We start from the raw sequence: 22,171 nt of genomic DNA, 5'->3' as shown, positions 1-22,171 counted from the left end.
ATGCAGAAGAAGAATGGACACAGAGAGCAGACAACAAGAAAGCTACAAGGGCGGGGGGAATAAAAAAAATATAGAGACACACAGAAGAACACACAACGAATGGACAAGAGAGCAGACAGCACACAAGCCGTAAGGGGTAGATCAAAAAAAAATCCTAGGTCCACTTGTAGGGATTCTAATTCTGGGGTAATGAAGGTTTGGGCTTAGGATTCTTTTGTTTGTTTTTTAAGCGTCCCAGGTGTTGTTTTTTTTAAATTATCTCCGCCCCCCCACCTTGATTTGGGCTGTCTGCTCTCTGCATCCATTTGCTATGTGCTCTCTGTGTCTGCTTGTCTTCTCTTTAGGAGATACCAGGAACTGAACCTGGGACCTGCCATGTGAAATAGTGGTACTTAATCGTTTGAGTCATCTCTGCTTCCTGCTTTATTGCATCTCTCATTGTGTTTCCTCTTTGTGTCTCCTTGTTGCATCATCTTGTTCCATCAGCTCACCATGCCAGCCCATTGTACTAGCTTGCTGTCTTGCTCATCTTCTCTAGAGAGCACTGGAAACCGAATCAGGGACCTCCCATGTGGTAGGTGGGAGCTCAATAGCTTGAGCCACATCTGCTTCCCCCCAGGTGCTTCTAATATGCATCAAAGTTTGATAAAAATTGCCTCACAGGTTTCCCTGTAAGAACATGAAATGAAAATCTTTAAAACACACCTTGAAGGTTAGAAGGTCAGAGGTCAAAGATCTGCAGGCTGAGACCTATCCAATAGAAGCAAGTGTAAAAGAAAGAGCAGCAAAGAACAGTATGGGAAGACAAATCTCCATGGAGATCTGCTTCTGACTATCATGGGAGTGAGGCATGTGTAGACTATCTTTTCAAGGATGTTTGTATAATGAACAATTTTGGAAGATAGACAGCAAAGTGCCAGCAACCTCCTGCCCAGTATAAGATAATGTCTCCCTCTGGAGCAAAAGTCAGGTATGTTAACTGCCCATTATGAAAGATTCATGTTGCCAAAGCTCAGGGTTCCTCTACTATGAAGCAACCCACTGCAAATGCAGGCATTATCTTGCTCTCTTTGTGCTGACTGCTCTGTGGGTACTGGGACTTAGGAACCTGCAACAAAAATGCTAATATTCTGACTACTGCTGATGCTACAACTATCTTTTATTTTTTACACAAGAATCTCATGTCTTCTACCAGCATCCATGAAATTGTGTCAGGCTAACTTGTAAAATCTCAGACCCTTCACAGTTCTTGACAGGAAGAGACTACCATCAAAGGACACAGGCTGCTTAATCCCTGGAGCTCATGAAGCTAAAAATAAAAACAACTAGGGCCTCCAAGGGCTTCTCTATGGACAAGAAAACACTTAGGAAGGCACTGAGCAACAGTTCTCAATGACAGGGAGGGGAATGAGTTATTGATACTGACGGGGGTGTCTTCACCTTCAGGTGACTGGAAAGAAAAAACAGGCTGAAGACCATTGTCCCTGCAACTTACACAAACAAGCCCTTTGGTGATTTACTAGTACAAAACAACATTCATTCATTTGGCAAATATTTATATTTCAGGCCAGCATTTTACCCATCTTGTGGCTAATACAAAGGTAACTAGAAACAATCCCCCAAGAAATGACCAGAGGCAGTTGTGACTTGGTACAACAAAAGACTGACCAGAACTCAGTCCAAAGATCTGGGTTCAAGCAATCAAGTACTACGATCACCCTTGTTAGCTTGCGGCCTCCAGATGAGTAGGTTACCTAACAACTGGGCCTCCTGGAAGCTGAGACCTCATATTAATAATGATGTCTGTCAGGTATTGTACTATCGACTCACTTAATCCTTACAACAACTTTATGAAGGTATTTTTGTTATCTCTCTTATGGGTAGAGAAACCGAGGTATAGAGAGTTAACCAATTTGCCAGAGGTTGCAAGCAGTCTGGCTCCAAAGTCCATGCTCCTGGTGATCGCACTACACCACTGTCTCCCACCCATCCTAATTCATCAGTCTGGTTGCTGGATGGAGGGAGAAGACAGACAACTGAAAACTATAAAGAGAAAATGGTGGCTTTCCTTGCTGGCATGAGAGTAAGTAAACTGAAAATATGCTACTTTCTCTCAGCTTAATAAAGGCAGTTTTCAAAGGCATTGTCCTCTCCAATTTGGGAAGTGAAGTCCACTTGTACCTTAAGTGAACTGTATCACTTAATGGTTCACAGAACTACATGTATTTTATAGATTGTTCTAGCACAGTGTAAGATTAAAAGATGTGACACATTAAGCCCTAGGTTAAAACTAGAGTATAGAGCAGCAGATGTCATAAAAAACATACCTGATTAAGTCTGGAGCAATGGGGATCCAGACTTGGCCCAGTGGTTAGGGCGTCCGTCTACCATATGGGAGGTCTGTGGTTCAAACCCCAGGCCTCCTTGACCCGTGTGGAGCTGGCCCATGCGCAGTGCTGATGCGCCCAAGGAGTGCCGTGCCTCACGGGGGTGTCCCTCGCACAGGGGAGCCCCACGTGCAAGGAGTGCACCCCGTAAGGAGAGCCGCCCAGCGCAAAAGAAAGTGCAGCCTGCCCAAGAATGGCGCCGCACACAAGGAGAGTTGACACAAGATGACGCAACAACAACAAAAAGAAACACAGATTCCTGGTGCCACTGATAAGGATAGAAGTGGTCACAGAAGAACACACAGCGAATGGACACAGAGAGCAGACAATGGCAGGGGGGGTAGGGGAAAGGGGAGAGAAATAAATAAAAAATAAATCTTAAAAAATCTTAACGTTAAAATCTTAAGAATGCTTGTGCAGAGGAGGCTAAATCACAGATATCCCACACAAGCAGGAGTGCTAAACAGGGTAACTGTCAGTGAAATCATGCCTGTAAGAAAATATTCCACTGGAGAGTTAACTGAGATAGGGAAAACATTCTAGCAGCAACTCTGCGAACCCCTTGCCACCTAGATGGTGTGACTGCAGGCTAATGGGGGCTGATGGAATTATTTTAACTGCTGGAAAAGCAGGAAAACTTAGCAACATGAATGTTTTCTGCTCTGTTTCTGTGTTAATTCTAATTGGGCCTGGATAACCACATTGATAAAATTAGTGCTGTTAAAGTTAACTAACTTGTGAGTTAGACAACTCTATGAAAGTAAAAGAGGGGGGAAAAATAGAAAAATGCTGGCTGCTTTGTAAGCTTGCAATTCAGTTATAACATAGCCCTGACAGCAGTTAGCCTCCCCTGCCAACTTGCCTTTAGAAAACTGTTTAGGAAATGTGTCCTGGTAAATATTTCATATTATATCTCATTGGAAAACTGATAAATAGTAAACTAAAGATCCCTATAAACTATCAGTGCTCTAGTATTGCATGTTACTAGGTATTTAAAATGAAGAAAATTTATGCTTGTATATACCAAATTGTCATTATTCTTACAAGCTTATTTAGTGTTTACAGTAATTGTATGTTGTAAAGTTTGCTCAGAGACAGTTTCCAAAACCATTTTGGTAACTTAAGTATATAAGGTATACAGAATGTGATTTTTATTAATAAGGAAAAGAAAGTAATTTTTTTTTGTCCCAAGATAAAATGACTTGTCATTAAAAGGAAAATGTGGGACAAAAACTGAATGGATACAGGAAGTGCAGAAGGTGCATGTAAAGGAAATTTTTGTGATCAAAGTTGGATAAGATTTGATGGGTCTATCTATAAAGTTTTTTGCTTAAGGAGGTACCAGGGATCAAATCACTCGAGCTACATCCACTCCCTTATAAAGTTTTAATAGTTTTGTTTGTTTGTTTGTTTTAGGAGGTACCAGGGATTGAATCCAGGACCTCCTACATGTGAAGCAGGAGCTCAACTACTGAGCTACATCTGCTCCCCAGTGAGAGTTGGTTTTTGTTTGTTTTTGTTATTAGGAGATACCAGGGATTGAACCTGGGACTTCATACATGGGAAGCAGGTCCCCAATCACTTGAGCTGTATCTGCTGTCCCCTATAAAGTTTTAAAACCTTAGTAGTAGAGTGGAGTATACTGATACAAAACTAAATTTGGTTCTTTATCTGTTAAAGTCACAAAGTTTATTAAATCATGAGTTTGTTTTGGTAGAAGGTTACAAAGAATTTCTCCTGAATAATCAGTATACAAAGCAGAAAATCTGTTTTATCAAAATAGCTTCTTGTATTTTAACCTTATTGTGGCCTCAGTTGTGTAAAAGAACAATTCTTGGGAAGCGACTGTGGCTCAATCAGTTGGGCTCCCATCTACCATATGGGAGGCCCTGGGTTCGCATCCCGGGGCCTTCTTGTGAAGGCAGGCTCACCCACATCCTGCAGAGAGCTGCCAGCCCACAAGTGCCATGGAGAGCTGACTCAGCAAGGTGATGCAACATAAAGGGAGACAAATAAAAACACAGAAGAGCACACAGCAAATGGACACAGAGAGCAAAACAACAAGCGAGCCGCAAGGGGGTGGGGGCGGAAAAAATAAAAAATACAGAAACACAGAAGAATGCACAGCAAATGGACACAGAGAGCAGACAGCAAGCAAGCTGCAAAGGGGGGGGAGGCAGGAATAAAAAAAAAAGAGCAAGTCATCACTTTTAAAAGAACATAATTTTTAAATCTAACAACTTTTAACACTGCTTTCTCAAAGTGCAAACACTAGAAAGTATCTTTTTTTAAATTTCAAACTATTGGAAAAGATTTGTTCTTTCACCTTGAAAAAAGTAAAGTAATAAAAATAGTTCATTTAATATGTTATAACTTAAATGGAAAGTGTTTAGATTTTATAACCTTCTATTTATAACCTGTTAAAAAAAAAAAGCTGTATGAGTAAAATGTTCATATAAATATTGCATAAAATTCCTAGAGATTTAATAATGTTTTCTGCATAATATTAGATAACAGCATAATGTTGTTAATCTTGGTTTTAATTATTTAAAGATGTTATATGTCACCGAAACAACCTCTCCACCTGGGAATCAAGAGGTGGATGCTTTGAATCGTATTCATCTGATTTCCCCACCTCTGCAGAAGAAGAAGTCTATGGCTACATAAAAAGAAAGGCCATGGGGCCTGGGCTGCTATGGGATGGTGCATGACTGTAAATTACCAAGAATTAAATAAAGTAACACCACCGCTGTATGCAGCAGTCCCAAACATTGCTGGTTTACTGTAAGAAATTAGTATCCAGTTGTGCCACTATCACTTTGTAATGCTTTCTTTTGTATCTCCTTAGACAAGTCAAGCCAGCCTGCAACTGCTATCACATGGGAAGGCCTAAAATGGACTTCTACAAAGCTTCTCCAAGGTGTATGCATAACCCAACCATCTGTCACAGCCTCCTGGCAAAATATCTGGCCAAGTGGAAGAAACCTGTGGCTATAACCCTATTTCATTATATTGATGATATTTTGTTAACCAGTAATTTTCATTCAGAATGAAAAGCACCACCACAAACAACAGTATCTCATCTTGAAAGCTGGGGATGGGCAATCAATCTGGACAAGGAAGGCACTGGCTGCTCTATCAAATTCTTGGGTGTAGTTTGGTCAAGTAAGACAAAAACTATACCCTCTGCTGTAATCGACAAAGTATGATGTTTTCCCATGCACCAAACTCAAAAACAGCTAATGGTTTTTCTGGGGTTGTTGGGGTACTGGAGACCATCCATCCCTCACTTAGCCTAATGTTAAAACCATTGTATATGCTAATTAGAAAAGGTCATACATAGGAATGGGAGGACCCCCAGGAGTCTGCTTTTAAAAAAGGAAAAAGGGCAATAAGCACAGGCTCACGCCCTAAGGGGGGTGGACCCTGACTTACTCTGTGAATTGGATGTGGCCAGCACTGATATTGGCTTTGGGTGGGGTTTATAGCAAAGGCAACATTCTAAGCAAGTACCCCTTGGGTTTTGGTCACAATTGTGGAAATAGGATGAATTATGATACAGCCCCTTATAAAAGCAACTATGTGCAGCATACCACAACTTGTTACAAGTGAAGAGCTTAACCCAAAAGTGTCCGGTCACTCTGTGGACTGCCATCCCTATCCAGGGGTGGACTGTGGAAACAGAGAATAAGCCTGGCTTTGATAGTGAGCATTTAAGTACTTTAACAAAGTGGAAAGCCTACCTATTATGGCACAGTGTCTTCAGTTCTAGCCCTTTAAGTACTAAGATGCATGAAACCCTAAGCCCAGTGTCTTATGTGGAAAATTCTTTGGCCCAAGTTACAATGCCCAAAGTGGTTGATAAAGTGCCCACTAAAAAAGGCATGATACATGGATGGTTCAGCTAATGGACAGCCTCCTGTGTAGACAGCTGTAGCTGTGCAGCCCAGCACTGGCACTATTTGTGAGAAACAGGCACCATGCAAAGCAGTCAGTGGGGTGAGTTAAGAGCTGTGTGGATGGTTATAATATAGGAGCCTGGAGATGCATTAACAATCTGTACTGATAGCTGGGCAGTGTACCTGCCCAGTGTACTACCTGGATAGCAACTTGGAAACAAGAACAATGGACTGTTGTGGGCTGCCCGCTGTGGGGAAAAGATCTATGGAAGGATATCTGGAATGCCTGCCAAGAGCAACAGGTAACTAGCTATCATGTTCCTACCTACTCATCTAACACCCCTCCTAGGAATGCTGAGGCAGATGCCCTCAGGAAGGTCTGGGGTCACACCACTGAGACCCGAGAAGCAGAAGTGGGTCCACAAGAAAAGTGAACATCGTGGCAACCAGACCTTGTGGTGCTTAGCCTAGCAGTTCCAGCTGCCTGTCACTTGCCAACAGCTCATGAACATCACCCGTAAGTGTCCATCTTGCTCCCTCCGATGACTGTGGCAATTACCTCACCAGATCGGACATATTGGCTGAGTGCAGACTCCAGTAGCATAATGGCAAATGGATTACATCAGTCCCCTCCCACTTCCAGAAGGGACTAAGTATGCCTTCACTGCTGCAGACACTGCCATGGACTCTTATTGGCCTTCCCAGTATCAAAGGCTAACTTGTGGGCTACTATTCACTGCCTAGAAAAAGTAAATGCACTAGAAGGGGTGCCAGCCCAAGCTGACAGGGATTGAGGAACTCCATTTACCAGTTATCTCACACAGTCTTGGGCTAAAAACCAGGATACTGTTTGGACTTCCCATCTACCTTAAAATCCCACTGGTGCAGGTCTTATATAAAGAATGAATAGCCTTGGGAAACGGACTTTGGCCCAGTGGTTAGGGCGTCCGTCTACCATATGGGAGGTCCGCGGTTCAAACCCCGGGCCTCCTTGACCCATGTGGAGCTGGCCATGCGCAGTGCTGATGCGCGCAAGGAGTGCCGTGCCACGCAGGGGTGTCCCCCGCGTGGGGGAGCCCCCACGCGCAAGGAGTGCGCCCGTGAGGAGAGCCACCCAGCGTGAAAAAGAAAGAGCAGCCTGCCCAGGAATGGCGCCGCCCACACTTCCTGTGCCACTGATGACAACAGAAGCGGACAAAGAAACAAAAAAAGCAAAGAAACAAGACGCAGCAAATAGACACCAAGAACAGACAACCACGGGAGGGGGGGAAACTAAATAAATAAATAAATCTTTTAAAAAAAAAAAAAAGAATGAATAGCCTTAAAGGAACAAATAAAAGGCAACAATGGATCTTTACAACAATGGAGCAAGAGGCTGTATCCAGCCTTGACCCATTTAAATTCAGCACCAAGGGCTCCGGCCCTTGCTCCAATCAAAATGCTAACAGCAGGACAGATGCAGGCATTGAGAATACAAGTTAAATGGCCAGCCACTCTACTACCCAAAAGGGGAAGTAATAATAATCTATTGTTGCCTATGCCTCAAACTATACAAACTGGGGAAAATATACAGTATGGGAAACCCTCTCATAAAACCCCCCTACCTGGTACTTGGTTATCTACTAATGAAAGGTTGTTTGTATACTATTAGACCAACATGATCTGTCCCTTATTGTTCCCCATAAACATCTTTCTTTTTGCCCACAGTACCTTAGCCAATACCTTCCTGCAGTGGGTTTCAGCAGTAACTCATGCTCACAATCAGACTCAATGTTGGGTTTGCACCGACCTGCCAACCTCGGGTGCTACTGGCCTTCCTTGGACTGTCACTCCTGAAAACCACATGGCGTGGAACATCTTGCTGGCATGGTATAATACAACCCATTACCAAATATGAAATAAGACCCTAGGACTGAAATTCAGCTACCGCCTTACCATAAGATTTATAAATATATTTCTTCCCTTGTAAAAGGGCAAGTAAATAAGTCTAAATCTTTATTAAAATATACTGTATATAATGGCTTAAAATGGCTTTAGATATTCTTACTGTGGCACAAGGTGGGACCTGTGCCCTCATTAATGTCCAATGCTGTGCATATATTCCTGATCACTCCCATATTTCATAAGCTCTAAATCATATATAAGAGCACATACAGCATATTAATAAATTAGCTACTGACTCCCTATCTGACTGGTTTAATTCCCTTTCCTGGCCCTGGTGATGTCTTCATAGGCCTATTAGCTTTTGGTGGAGGACTCTTATTATTCTATTGTTTGTTATACTGTTGCTGTAAAATATAGAAGCAATGTGTGTCCTCTGGTCAACACCGGCCGCTGTGTGGGGGTGGACTGTGGGAGCCCAGGGCCCGGACTTCCCCTCCTTAAATGAAACACAGCCCAAAGCACTAGCTGCCTGCATGACCTGGACATTCACTAGTTACAAAAGTAACAATCCTCTTCAGGGGAAAAGAAATGTGCAAATGGTACCTTAAACTCTAATCTTCTCAAGGCTGTATACTTCCTTCCTGGAATAATATCACCAGATACTCTTTGTGCGCTTCATGTAACCCTTGCAGAAACTCTGTTCTCTTACTCTACAGAATGCCTTTGTTCTGCGACCTCTTATATTGCCCCACCTTTTCTCGCCTCTGCAGAGCATTCTTTTCATTCTCTGAACCAGTGCCTTCAGAGATCCTCTTCTGTCTATAAGTCCCAATAAAGCTCATGTCTGACTCTGTACCAAGTGCGTTCTTTGGTCTTGCGTAGGCCCCAACCCATGCCCCTCTGGTGTTAGGTTGGAACAATCAGCCATTATTTACTGAAGGTCTACCATGTGCCTGGCACTGTTCTAAATGCTTTACGTATCTTGTCTCAATCCTGTGGGCAGTCTGGTGAGGCAAATGCAATTATCTTCCTAGTTTTACAGATGAAGAAACAGAGGCATGGAAAGAATAGGTAATTTGCCTAAGGTCACACAGCTATTATACAGTGGTAGGTGAGATGCCAGAGCTAAGTACCTTAACCATTATCCTACTTTCTAATCTGATAAACACTGTTCTAAGTACTGGGCCTTCAGAGGTGAAGAGGAGAGAAAAGGTCCCTACTCTTACATAGAACTTATAAGGTAGAGAGACAAGAACGAACACAAGAGGATATCAGGTAAGAAGGCAAGAGCATGTCAGAGACATGCAGAGTTGAAATAGAGAGGGATTTAGTGGCTACTTTAGATTTGGGTGGACACAGCAGGTCTCTCTTTGGAGATGATATTTAGGCTGAGACTTGAATGCTTAAAAAGTAGCCAACCATGTGATGACCAGTGATAAGTGCATTGTAATCAGAGAAAACTGGTGTAAAGGCCCAAACAAGGGAACGAGATAGTGTGTCAGGAACATAGAAACAGCTAAAGAGCTTAGGGCATACAATTCATCCAAAGTGTACAATCAACGGTATTTGGTAAAATCACATAGTTGTGTATTCATCACTTCAATCATTATTGGAACATTTTCATTATTTCAATAATAATAATAAAAAAAAACAGACAAGAAAATTCTTCAGCTCTTTATTAATACATATCAATAAAATTGATTTGTTAAAAAAAAAAAAAGGAGCATAGGGTATGAAGGGAGAAGGGAAGAGCAAGCAGGGGCCAGATCCCCAAGGGTTTTCTAGGCCAGGGCAAGGAGTCTGGATCTTACTTTAAGTGTGAAAGGAAGCCACTGAGAGATTTGTAGCTGAGGTGAGTATTCGGAGGCTACTGCAAGGAAGATGGAGAAACACACACAGAATGTTCTGTAAGTCAAATTGCTAGGCTTCACTGATGGATCTGCCAAGGGGAGAGGGGTGGAAAGAGAGGTTTTGAAGATGACACATTGGTTTATTCTAGGAACAACTGTATGGATGGTACTGATATACAGAAGACTGGAGAGGGTTTTCAACTACTACCCTTGCTTTATCTAATTTTACTCTTACAACACCCCATATGTCAATGCTATTATTACTACATGTTCTTATTTTACAGACGAATACACAAAGGTTAAGGAACTATGCAAGAACCCACAGCTAGAAAATAATAAACCAGGGAATCCACTTAGAAGCATATCACAGTCCCTGATCTTTGAAGAGGACTGAGAGCTAATTTATGGTTCACAATGAAAGCTTTGCCACTGGAAAGAGAAGGATAAAATCACAGAGGAACTCTGCAGTTCATTTCCAGAGAAGAAGAAAGAGCAAATAGCTGTAATCTGGGAAGGTGCTACCAAGACAAGGAAACAATCCCAAAGGGGAAGAGGAACATTGTCCTGTGTTGAATAGTGTCCCCCCAAGATTCATGTTCACCCAGAACCTGTGAATGTGAACTTACTTGGAAGGAGGGTGTTCGCAGATAAAATCAAGTTAACAGGAGGTCTTACTAGACTAGCATGGGCCCTAAATCCAATACAACTAGTTTCCCCATAAGAGGGAAATTTGGACATACATAGAGACAAAGATATACGGGGAGAATGCCATGTAAAGATGAAGACAGATTGGAATGATGTGTCTACAAACCAAGGATTGCCAAAGATTGCAGGCAACCAATAGAAGCCCCGAGAGAGGCATGGTATAGTATCTCCCTCAAAGTCCCAAGAAGGAGCCAACCCTACTAACAACTTGATTTTGGAACTACACCTTCCAGAACTATGATAGAATAGATTTCTGTTGTCTTAAGCCACCCACTTTGTGGTAATTTGTTATAGCAGCATAGGAAATGAACATAGGCCCACTCTCAGGAGGTCGCTTTCTGAAACTGCTATGATGATTATTCATTCCTTATTTACTCTCCTGAACCCCCCTACCCCTTCTCACCAATCTCACTCAGCAGTGATTCTGCCCAGTACATGGCAGAGAACTAGAAACCATCAGTTGAAAAAACACTCAATGTGGTGTCACTACATGGGCACATCCACTGGCACCTTCACTCCCCATCATCTCTGGCCTACTCAGAGGCCTGCTGTCTGCTGTAAACTGCTCTCTCCCATATCTCAACTTTTCCATCTGCATTCAGGCTTACCTTCCCATCTACTTAAATCCTATTTGAACTCCATCTTACTCTCCCTCTCCCCAGCTCTATGTACACCACTTCTAAACCCTCCTTCACAGTCTACTCTCAGGGAGTTCTTTCTACCCAGTATCCAAAACCTCACATCCCTTCACTGATCATTCCACTCCAAATCAATTTCTGTCCCCACCACAAGAAAAAAAAATGTACCCTCATAGGTACATTTCTATCTGCATCTTAAGTCTCTCAATTACTTTCTACATTCTTGACTGTCCCACAACTCTTCCTGGGCTTCCATCATGATGCCTACTCATCTGGTTTTCCTCTGCTACTTTGGGAGTTCCATCTCCTCCTTTTCCAAAATCCATCTATTAGAGTTCAGAAATCACTCCTAAAATATGCCCTGAACTGAATTCTACCTTCTCTTTCCATCTCTACCTAATTTAGTTCCTCCTTTATTTCCCCATCTCAACATATGGAACCACTGTCTACTCATTTGTTCAGTCCATAAAACCTGACAATTTCTTATCCTTGGCAGCCCAAGATAATCAATCCCAAAATACTGCCAATTTTTAAAAAACAAATCAAATTTTATTGATATTTTAATAAAGCATAAATCCATCCAAAGTGGACAATCGATGATGGTATTTGGTGTAATCACATAGTTGTGCATTCATCACTTCTATCATTTTTAGAGCACTTTCATTATTCCAATAATAATAATAATAATAATAAACAACAAACAAACTCATCACCTCTCAATCTCTCTATGCCAAAATCCTGTGAATTTTTACCACTTAAGCACCTTTCAAGTCAGGTCAATTTTTCTCTTTCGTCATCACCACAACCATTATCTCCTATGTGTATAAATGTAGTAGGTACCTAGCTGGTTGGTCCTTACTCCACCCCCCAAAATCTAATCTCCACATAGCAGTTAGTGGCCTTAAACTGCACAGCTGATCATGTCACTCCCCTTCAACAGCTGCCTACTACACCTTCAGAATTATGGGTCTAAGCTTGACTATCTCTGGCTCGCTCCAACTGTGGAATTCCTCTTCTGATTTATAAGACTTAGGGCTACATGTGTTTAGAAGAAAGTGACCTAGCAGGAACTAAAGAAGGAAAAGTAAGAAAGCAACCTCTGGGTTACCATGAGCTCTCTTGCGAAACTTTCACAGGAACTTTCATAGGAAAAATTCAAGGGATGTTACTTTACTACACTGAAGGAAACCGATTATAAACCATGGTCATGAACCCAAGCTGAAACTGATAAAAATATGGTTCACTCTCTCTTACCTGTGGTAAAAAAGGAGCAGCAGGCAGAGAAGTTAATATTTACCCAAACTATGACACAGTGTAGCTACTACTAATAGAAATTACATGAGGCAAGTAAAAAAGTATCTAACTTAGTAAAGCCTAGTAGAATATTCAATTCATAGGCCACCTACAGCTAAAGGTGGTGGCTTTCGTTAACAGTAGTCAATGGAGACCATGCAGACTGTGCCGTCTCCCTCTTGCTCTCCCAAAAGGAAAAGAAGAATGATCAACAATGCAAGTGGCAGTTGCAGCAAAGCAACTCCAAGAGCCAGCGTCACATTCAGGACTGTCCCTCCTGCTTGTGGCTTCCAGTGTGCTACACATTCAGAGAACCTTCTCTGTTAATGAACTGTGGAAATGATCCTTGTAAGTAGTCTTAGTCTTTGTTCAGCAGTCTCTGCTTGGTCGACGACAACCGCACACATTAAACTGATGGCTAAATTTTTCTCAAGACATATGCTTTTTTTCAGATAGGTTTTCTGTATCTTAATGACTCGTCAAAAGGCAAAGTTCAAAACCCCACTTTCCAGAAACTCCTCCAAACAGCGCTAGGCCTCACAAGCACATGGCTTCCCAAGAGCCAGTCACACTGTGTGTCCAGACTCCCCCAACAATGAGCCAGCCAGGACTCGGGCTGGTCCAAGTTGGTGGCACCGCCTGCTCTCTGCTGAGCACAGCCACAACTGGAACATAGGTTTGTCTGGCACTAAATCAAGTGCTTATAATTTCTGGTATGCCAAAGTAGTCTTCCTCTGGAGGTCTAGTCTCCATTCAAACCCAATTCTCCAAGAAAGCACTGAATATATCATCCCTCTAAGTGAAATCTGAATGAGTTTCTTCCCATTTTACAAATCCCAGAGGAAATCTATTCATTTTCCTGTGGCAAAACTTATTCTTAGTTTCTCCTTAATAAATACATCTCCTATATGATGGTGTGTAAATATTTGAGTCACTTAACTCCCTGCTGTAAAAATTCTCTGCCTTCACATGCACTAGAATAACTATTATTTAAAAGGGGGGGGGGGGGAAGGGATATGGCTGAATGGATAGAGCTTCCGCCTACCATACAGGAGGTCCAGGGTTTAATACCCAGAGCCTCCCAGCCTGTGTGGTGAGCTGGCCCACGTGGAGTGCTGCCGTGAGCAAGGAGTGTTGCCCTGCACAGGGGTGACCCCAGAGCAAGGAGTGCAGCCCTGCACAGGAGGGCAGACCACCCAGGAGTGGACCCGCCCACACAGACAGCTGACGCAGCAAGACAACCAACAAAAAAAAAGAGACACAGAGAACAGACAATATAAAATGCAGCAAACTAGGGAGCAAGAGAACGATCACCTCTCTCCCACTCTAGAAGGTCCCAGGATGGGTTCCCAGAGCCACCTAATGAGAATACAACAGACACAGAAGAACACACAGCAAACAGACACAGAGAGCAGACCATGGAGGGGGGAGGGGAGAGAAATAAGGAAAAATTTTAAAAAATTAAACTAAATCAAATATTTTAAAAAGGGGGAGGTGAGCTTGATGGTTGAGAGCCTGCCTCCCATGTATGAGATCCTGGGTTCATTCCTTGGTATCTCCTAAAAAAAAAAAAAAAGTGTGGGTGAGGATATGGAGAGATTAAAACCCTTGCTGATTGCTAGTAGGAATATAAAATGGTGCAGCAGCTGCAGAAAAAGGTTTGGCAGTATCTCAAAAAGTTAAACATGGGAAACGAATGTGAAACGGATGTGGCTCAACCAATTGGGCTCCTGTCTACCATATAGGAAGTCCAAGGTTCGATGCCCAGGGCCTCCTGGTGAGGGCAGGCTGGCCGACGTGGGGTGCTGGCCCACACAGGAATGTCGTCCCGCACAGGAGCACTGCCCTGCGTGGGAATGCTGCCCAGCATGGGAAAGCTGCCCATGCAGGAGTGCTGGCCGATATGGAGAGCTGTTGCAGCAAGGTAATGCAACAAGAGACACACAGGAGAGAAAATAAGAAGATGTAGCAGAACAGGGAGCTTAGGTGGCACAAGAGAGTAATCGCCTCTCTCCCACTCTGGAAGGCCCCAGGAGCGGTTCCCAGAGCCACTTAATGAGAATACAAGCAGACACAGAAGCACACACAGCAAATGGACACAGAGCGCAGACAATGGGGGGAATAGGGCTGGAAGAGCAGAAATAAATAAAATAAATCTTAAAAAAAAAAGTTAAATATAATGATTATGTTAAATTACTGTATGTAATTTAGTAAAAGGTTGAAAAAATACCCTAAAATCCAGCAAGTCCATTCCTGGATATATACCCAAAATAACTGAAAAGAGGGACTTGAACAGATACTTGTACATGAATGTTCATAGCAGCATTAGTAACAAGAGCCAAAAGGTGGAAACAATCCAAGTGTTCATCAACAGATAAACAAAATGTGATATAACCATACAATGGAATTTTATTCAACCATAAAAAGGAATGAAGTTCAGACACATCTAACAACATGGATGACCCTGGAAAACATGCTGAGTGAAATAAGCCAGGCACAAAAGAACACACATTGTTTGACTCCATTTATATGAAATGTCTAGAATAAGCTAATTCACAGACAGAAAGATCATTAGAGGTTACCAGGGCTGGGAGTGGGGAGGAGAGAGTGGAGATGTTACTTAATGGGTACAAAGTTTTGGGTTTTTTTTTGTGGAGGGGAAAAGAACTTTATTAACGATCTTGCAAGATGGGGCGCACGACCTGGATAAAATGGCCGGCGCGCCAAACAGCAAGACATGCTGCCATTTATACTCTCAACATAACACGCAGGTCCCTCCCTGTTCCCCATTGATTGGACACTTCAGGGGTTCCAGCCTCTCCGCATCGTCTAACTAAGCTCTGAGTTCCGCTCTCCGTCCCTACTGCCTCTCCACACCTCCGGGCTGGGCGGGCTCAGTGCCACCTTCACTCCTCTAGGGGTACAAAGTTTATGTTCTGGGTGATGAAAAAGCTTTAGTAATTGTGGCTATTTGGTATTATTTATGAATTCTAAAAATAAATATTGGATTGTGTTTATAAACTGGTTCCTCTGGGAGTATTAAATTGTATTAGATTCAGAAGTTTCCCTTTTACTTTATAAAATCAAGATTTGGGCTTTTATTTGACCACATCATTAAGGCTATTCAGTTTGAGTAAATATACTGAGAGGGGGAACACAAAGAGTTTAGTTTTGGACACTGGAGCCCTGGGGAGAGAGCCAAGTCATTTGCCTGATAGTTTGCAGCTCAAGAGACCAGAGCCCTGAACAGCTGAGAAAGCCTGGAATGAAATGAGCCCCGGGAAGAGAGCTTAACCAGCTTATAGCTGAGATTGGAAAAGGCTGGGACCACGGAGCCTTAGGAGGAAGAGGAAGAGGAGGCTGAACCCTTGAAGAGAGAGCAGCCATCTTGCTCCAGCATGTGCCAAGACTTTGGTGAGGGAAGTATCTTATGCTTTATGGCCTTTTGTCTGTAAGCTGCTACCCCAAATAAATGCCCTTTATAAAAGCCAACAGAGTTCTGGTACTTTGCATCAGCACCCCTTTAGCTAACATAGTAATATAAGGTGGTGATGGTAACACAGTATTGTAAATGTAATTAATGCCCTGAATTGTACACTTAAATATGGTTAAAATGGCAAATTTTTTATTATATATGTTACCATGATTTTTTTAAAAGTCTCAATTAAATGTTCTCCACAAAAAATATTATTTAACTATAGAGAGAGATATTCCATGCAAGAGCAAGTATAAGGAGGCTTAAATGACTATATTAATATCAGATAAAGTAGAATCTAAGACCATATTACCAGAGATAAAGAATGGACATCTAATAATGCTTATAGGATCAATTCATGAGGAAGATAAAACAATCTTAAATATGCATGCAAATAAGACCAAAATCCCTCCCATAGCCCATGAGGTTCTACCTAATCTAGCCCCAGCCTGCCTCACCAGCTTCACCCCAGGAACCTCTCTCCCTCCCTTTTGTTCTCTCCCACAACACAAGCTAGACTCTTGTTTCTAGTGCCTCTCCCTCCTCAAGCCTTTGCATCTCTTGAATCCTCTCTGGCCCCTGACTTTTGCATGGTCAACTTTTCTTCCATAAGGTCCTAGCCTAACCATCACTTTCTCTAAGAAGTTTCTTCCTGATTACTCCCAGACAAGGAGATTGAAGTGTACCCTTCTTGTGCTCCTATAGTCTCCTGGCCTCAGTACCTCAACTACTAATTTATGTCTGTTTCCTCTGCTGGATTATGCTGCTGGAGGGCAGGGCTCTCTCTCTCTCCTTAGCAACTCTAACCCCAGGGCAAGCACTCAATTAATATTCATGTAATAAAAAAGTGAATAATGTCTGGGTTAATATAATAGGTAGTAACCGGTTTTCTGAAAAGGCTGAACTGAGTAGAATACTATCAGAAACAGTTTCCTTTTTCTCCTTCCCTGTGGCAGTTTGTTATTGTCTGTGAAATCCAGGAAGAGATACTGATTATCATGTTTGTGAACTGGTCTGTTCCTCTGGGCTTGATACCCTTTGGTTGTATTAGATTCAGCTGAAACATCTGAGTAAATTATGTTAAGATTAGGGTTTTGATTCAACCATGTCATTAGAATGTGACTCTGTGTTGAGTCCCAGCCCCCTTGGTGGGCTGATAAAACAGACTCTAACATGGAAGTAGACACACAGAGAAGAACACAGGGAAGAGAGACAGCTCATTAGACACGGCAGAGGCCCTGGGAAGAGAGATGAACCTGAGAGTCTACAGCTGACCTTGTGAAGACAGCAGAGCAGCTAAGCCTGAAAAGAAATGAACTCTGGGGAGAGAGATGAGCTTATGCCAGCCTACAGCTGAGATCAGAAGAAGCTGGGTCCATGGAGCCTGAAGAGGAAGAAGGAAATATGAACCCTTGGAGACATTGCCCACCATCTTGCTGCAACATGTGGCCAATGACTTTGAGTGAGAAAGTACCTCTTACGGTACCTTGACTTGGACTCTTTAGGGCCTTGTGAATGTAAGTTTTTACTCCAAATAAATACCCTTTATAAAACCCAAAAGAGTTCTGGTACTTTGCATCAGCACTCCTTTGGTTGACTAATACATTCCACTACCCTCAAATGCTCTTGGGTTTTTTGGTTTGGCTCTCCCTTCCTCTCCTTGGGTAGCATTTCAGGCAGATTCCACAGCTTTTCAGTCACTTTGAGGCATTCCTGAAGAGTCTCCCTTCAGTTACTAAATCGTTCAGTTCTGATTATATCAAATCCTCAATCTTTAATTCAGTTCCAGCTTTTCCCCCTTCCCTGCAGGTCGGGACCTGGCAGTGCTCTGCTATTTTACTCTACTCCTTGCTCTTCCTACTCTTCTCTGATCTCAAGACTGTTTCTACCTCTCTAGAGCTGAGGTAGGGAGGAGGACCAATGAGAGGAAAAGAGGCAAAGGCCTTTGTCCTTAAATGATGCTCTTTGTAGCTCTTGGTTGCATCCTAATACCTGCTCTTTTGTGGGAAGTGTCAGTGGGTTCTTCAGGTGCCCCCACTGCACTGCACAGCACCCTTACGTGGGTCAATGTCCTCTCCCACTGACTTCTTGCCACCCTCAAACCCTGCTCCTCCAGGATTACACCTCCAGCCTCTCTGCTGGGATTCCTCCTTCCTTTATCGGTGGGGCCCCTTTAAGGTGGCTCAGCTACCCTCTATGGAGTCTACTTGCCCCAATTGGTGAAGTGTAGCCTATACAACTGTTGCTCTCCCATCCTCCCTTGGTCACCAAAGACTGCTCCAGGTAGCGGGCAGACAGCAGTTTCCTAACCCCGACCCCGAAAGAACATGACAGGCTCTCTAGGAACCTTTGTGGCAGCTGGGGTGAGCTGACAAGTTTCCACTGTCCAGGAGGCTGCAACACAGGTTCCTGTCTCCCCGTCTTGCAAGCATCAACAATTTTCTCAGCAAGTTTTACCTGAAAATGCTCTTACTTGGCTGGAGGCTGGAAAGAAAGGAAAATGTCACAGCACTCTAGTCCTGGCAATCTTATTAAAGAATCATCTTCACTGACATCCCCCCTCCAACACCCTACTCCACCCCACCCCTGCCTTCTCTTAGAGAGGCATGAGGTAGGTGATGCGGGTTAAAGCTCCAAGGTCCATTCTGGCCATCTCTTAAAGAGCCTTGTATTAGAATGTGGGGACTTTGCTGCTCCTTGTTCTCTACTGTGAGGCTTTAGACAAGTTTCAGACATAGAGGGAGTCCTGTTCCAGATCCAGTTACACCTGTCAACCCCATCCTTAGCTCTAGCTTACTGTCAAGAATTTGAAGATGCAGAATGTTCAGGAGATGTCTAGGAAGTAAAAATGTCCTGCTTCTTACACTGGAGGATATGAGTGGACACTAGAAGTCATAGCACACCTATTGTGAAAATAAATTTTGATGTTAAAGCACACACGGATATGTTAAGGAGTAAAACACAAAATTCTGAGGGAAAAAAACTCCTGTACCTTTTGAATGAATTACTGAGTTCACTGTGAGCTACTCTACCTACAGACTGCAGGAGTGGTACATGGAAAAATTTGAGAACTTTTTAAGGAAACTATTTTTATGGGATAGTCGGGTCATACAAAAATTGGGGGTACCCTTCTAGAAGTCCTCAGGAATGCAATTGAGACTAGTAGACAAACATTACAGAGAAACAAGGTCACCCTGACTCTTCCACAAATGAGCTCAGAGAAACTTAATAAGCCTGCCCTCAGTACTAAGAAGAGAGGTGGGTAGGCTCCTGTAAGACTTCTGGTTACTCTGAAAAAAAGCAGGTCTGAACCTGTAGATCAGAGGACCAATACAGGGAGAGGTTTTGTGGGGGTTGTTTCTTTGTTGTTTAGGGGAGGGGTTGTTTGTTCTTTTGAAGATTGTCTGAGCTATGGCTTCCTATTTCTGTCTGATTTGTAGGCTGAATTGCAAGTAGCTTCCAGCAAGAAAATCTTGGAAACAAAAACCAAGAGCCTATAAACAACAAGGAAGGAGAGAGCTCTGTATTCTAGTTTCCAACTTCAGCATAGGCAACAGAAGACTCAGTGGATGGAACAGATTTGAAGGAGAAAAGGGAATCAGGCAGAATCAAAGGTGGGTGGCCTGGGCCTGAGGAGGAACCTCAGAGGCCAAACAGTTAGAAGATTTTGTATTCCCAGTACAAATAAAACAGGTCAGTCTCAAAACAGCAACTTAAGACCTCGACTGAGGAATATGACTGCACTGGAAGAGAATGCATCTCGAAATGTACTTCTGGAGTACCCCAGACACTCGCTCATAGTTTTATGATATCCCTGGTTTTCTTCCCATTGCTATTAGAAATGTGGACCAAAGTGCATGTGCCATCTCAAAATGATGCTTACCTTTCTTAAGAATCTTCTTCACTTTCACATAGTTCCCTTGTTTGACATACTCGTGAAGCTGAGCTTCCAAGGTGTCATTTCTTAATGAACCGAGCTGAACAGGACAGGGGACTGGAAGACTGACAGCCCGAGACATCCTGTTTCCAAAAGAGAACAATACTTATTCTAACTGAATCAGAAAGGCAAGGAAGCAATTTAAATTCTTTCACATTTGAGAACACGTCCACATTCATTTATAATGAGGATCAGAGAATAATCACTGAAACTCTACAAGAATAATTTTTATCCTCAGTGTTACTGTTGAAATTGAAGAACTGAATGTATTTATGACCAATTCCTGGGACTGTAAAAGAGCTGACTACTAGAGGAAGTCAAATTAGAAACATACCCATTTGTTTTGTCATTAAGATAATTAGTAGAGCATTAACTTTGAAAAGTTAGTACACAAATGCAGTCGTTATGTGGGAGTGTAGATAATATAATGCAGGGGTTAGAGGCACAGGTCAAACTCTTAGGTTCCTGTCCTGAGTCTGTCACCTCCCCTAACTGTGTGGCCTTAGAGAAATTATTCAATCTCAATAGGTCTCAACTTCTTCACTGGGAAGAAAAAGGGGATAATAATAACCAAAGGATTGCTGAGAGGTTTAAATGAGCTACTCTCTATAAAGTACTTAGAAATTGCCTGGCAAGGAGGAATCTCTCTAGTTAGCTGTTACTATACACAGTAAGAACCAGGCAGAGAAGTTTTAACTTTCCACATGTGGCAGCCACACTGGACTACCATACAATTAAATGTACACGGTATATCCACCATGTGTTCCAAATATGAAGGTGCTGTGTAAGACACCTAAAATTGGATTTCTGCCATCACAGTGTTCATCATTTAGCAGGGTAGGCAAGTGGCACCATGTTGGTGCTCCAAAAACAGGAGGAAAGAGGCGGAAGCCCTAACCCCCTAAATCAGCTAGATGCATATTAGGGCATAGTTATGTAATGTTATGTGGACAAGTGGAGTATACCACAGGGACTGATGAAAAAAGAAAAGTCAAGAAGGCTGACACATTCAGTGGGTCTTTACCAGTCAACAGGCCTAAGGGATTATAGGTTACTGAAAAGTAACATCTTAATTTATTCATTGACAAAATGTGGAAAGTGCTGATAAACTGAGTGCTTTTACTTTATTTCCTTTGGTATCTGTTAGTATCTGTGTTAAGAACTACAAATGGAATCCTAGCAATCCAATAACATCATGTTCTTAAGCAAACAAGGGACTCAGAAAATACTGTTTAATTCCAAATAAATATTAATTGAAGTTTTTTAGCAAGGTGTCATTCCCTCCCCCATCTCCCAATTTGCCTTCCATCCATTTCCAGGTATAAAGAGAGTGGCAAATTTTCATTAATTTAAGTTCCTTGAACACTGTAGATTCCCTTAATGTGTATGAATGACAGGTTTTGTAAATTAAGGGACATCTGTGTGAATAAAGTTATTTGATGGGGAAAAAAATTTAAGCTAAGCACCAATTTTGGGGGCTTCAATATCACCATGAAACCAAGTTATAAATTAAATACAAACCCGGAAGCAGACTTGGCCCAATGGACAGGGTGTCCACCTACCACATGGGAGGTCCACAGGTCAAACCCCGGGCCTCCTTGACCCATGTGGAGCTGGCCCATGGGCAGAACTGATGCGTGCAGGGAGTGCCATGCCATGCAAGGGGTGTCCCCTGCATAGGGGAGCCCCATGTGCAAGGAGTACGCCTCTAAGGAGAGCCACCCAGCGTGAAAGAAAGTGTGGCCTACCCAAGAATGGCGCCGCACACACGGAGAGCTGACACAACAAGATGACACACACATGGAGAGCTGATACAACAAGATGATGCAACAAAAAGAAACACAGATTCCTGGTGCTGCTGATAAGGATAGAAGCAGTCACAGAAGAACACACAGTGAATGGACACAGAGAGCAAACACAGCGGGGAGGGGAAGGGGAGAGAAAACAAAAAAAAAGGAAGACATACAGGAAGAGAAAGAGCTCCATAGACATAGAATAGGAAAGAACTTGATCATTTCGGTCCTGCCGTGTGACAGAAAGGAGATGGCTCAAACAGCTGAAGCCCTGGGAAGACAGATGAATCATTTGCCTGATAGCTTGCAG

General features: G+C 42.7%; 1 protein-coding gene and 1 non-coding gene across 4 annotated transcripts in view; both read right to left on the bottom strand.

Annotated features, from left to right (window-relative positions):
* Nucleotides 1-22,171, bottom strand: part of TEX14 (testis expressed 14, intercellular bridge forming factor) — a 199,887-nt gene that overhangs the window by 61,016 nt on the left and 116,700 nt on the right. For all 3 annotated transcript variants that reach the window (XM_058283898.2, XM_058283897.2, XM_058283899.2), the window contains one exon: nt 20,015-20,151. In XM_058283898.2, coding sequence (XP_058139881.1) covers nt 20,015-20,150 — 136 coding nt within the window. In that variant the 5' untranslated portion in view covers nt 20,151. The remainder of the gene's footprint in view (nt 1-20,014; nt 20,152-22,171) is intronic.
* On the bottom strand, nt 12,810-13,018 carry LOC111766492 (small nucleolar RNA U3). Its single transcript, XR_002798527.1, has one exon. It is a non-coding gene; the product is annotated as a small nucleolar RNA U3 (small nucleolar RNA).

The sequence above is a fragment of the Dasypus novemcinctus genome, chromosome 21 (assembly GCF_030445035.2).
Source record: "Dasypus novemcinctus isolate mDasNov1 chromosome 21, mDasNov1.1.hap2, whole genome shotgun sequence".
In the NCBI taxonomy this organism is placed as follows: Eukaryota; Metazoa; Chordata; class Mammalia; order Cingulata; family Dasypodidae; genus Dasypus; species Dasypus novemcinctus.
Note: the sequence above shows the minus strand (reverse complement) of the source record. Positions and strands in the feature narration are given on the sequence as shown.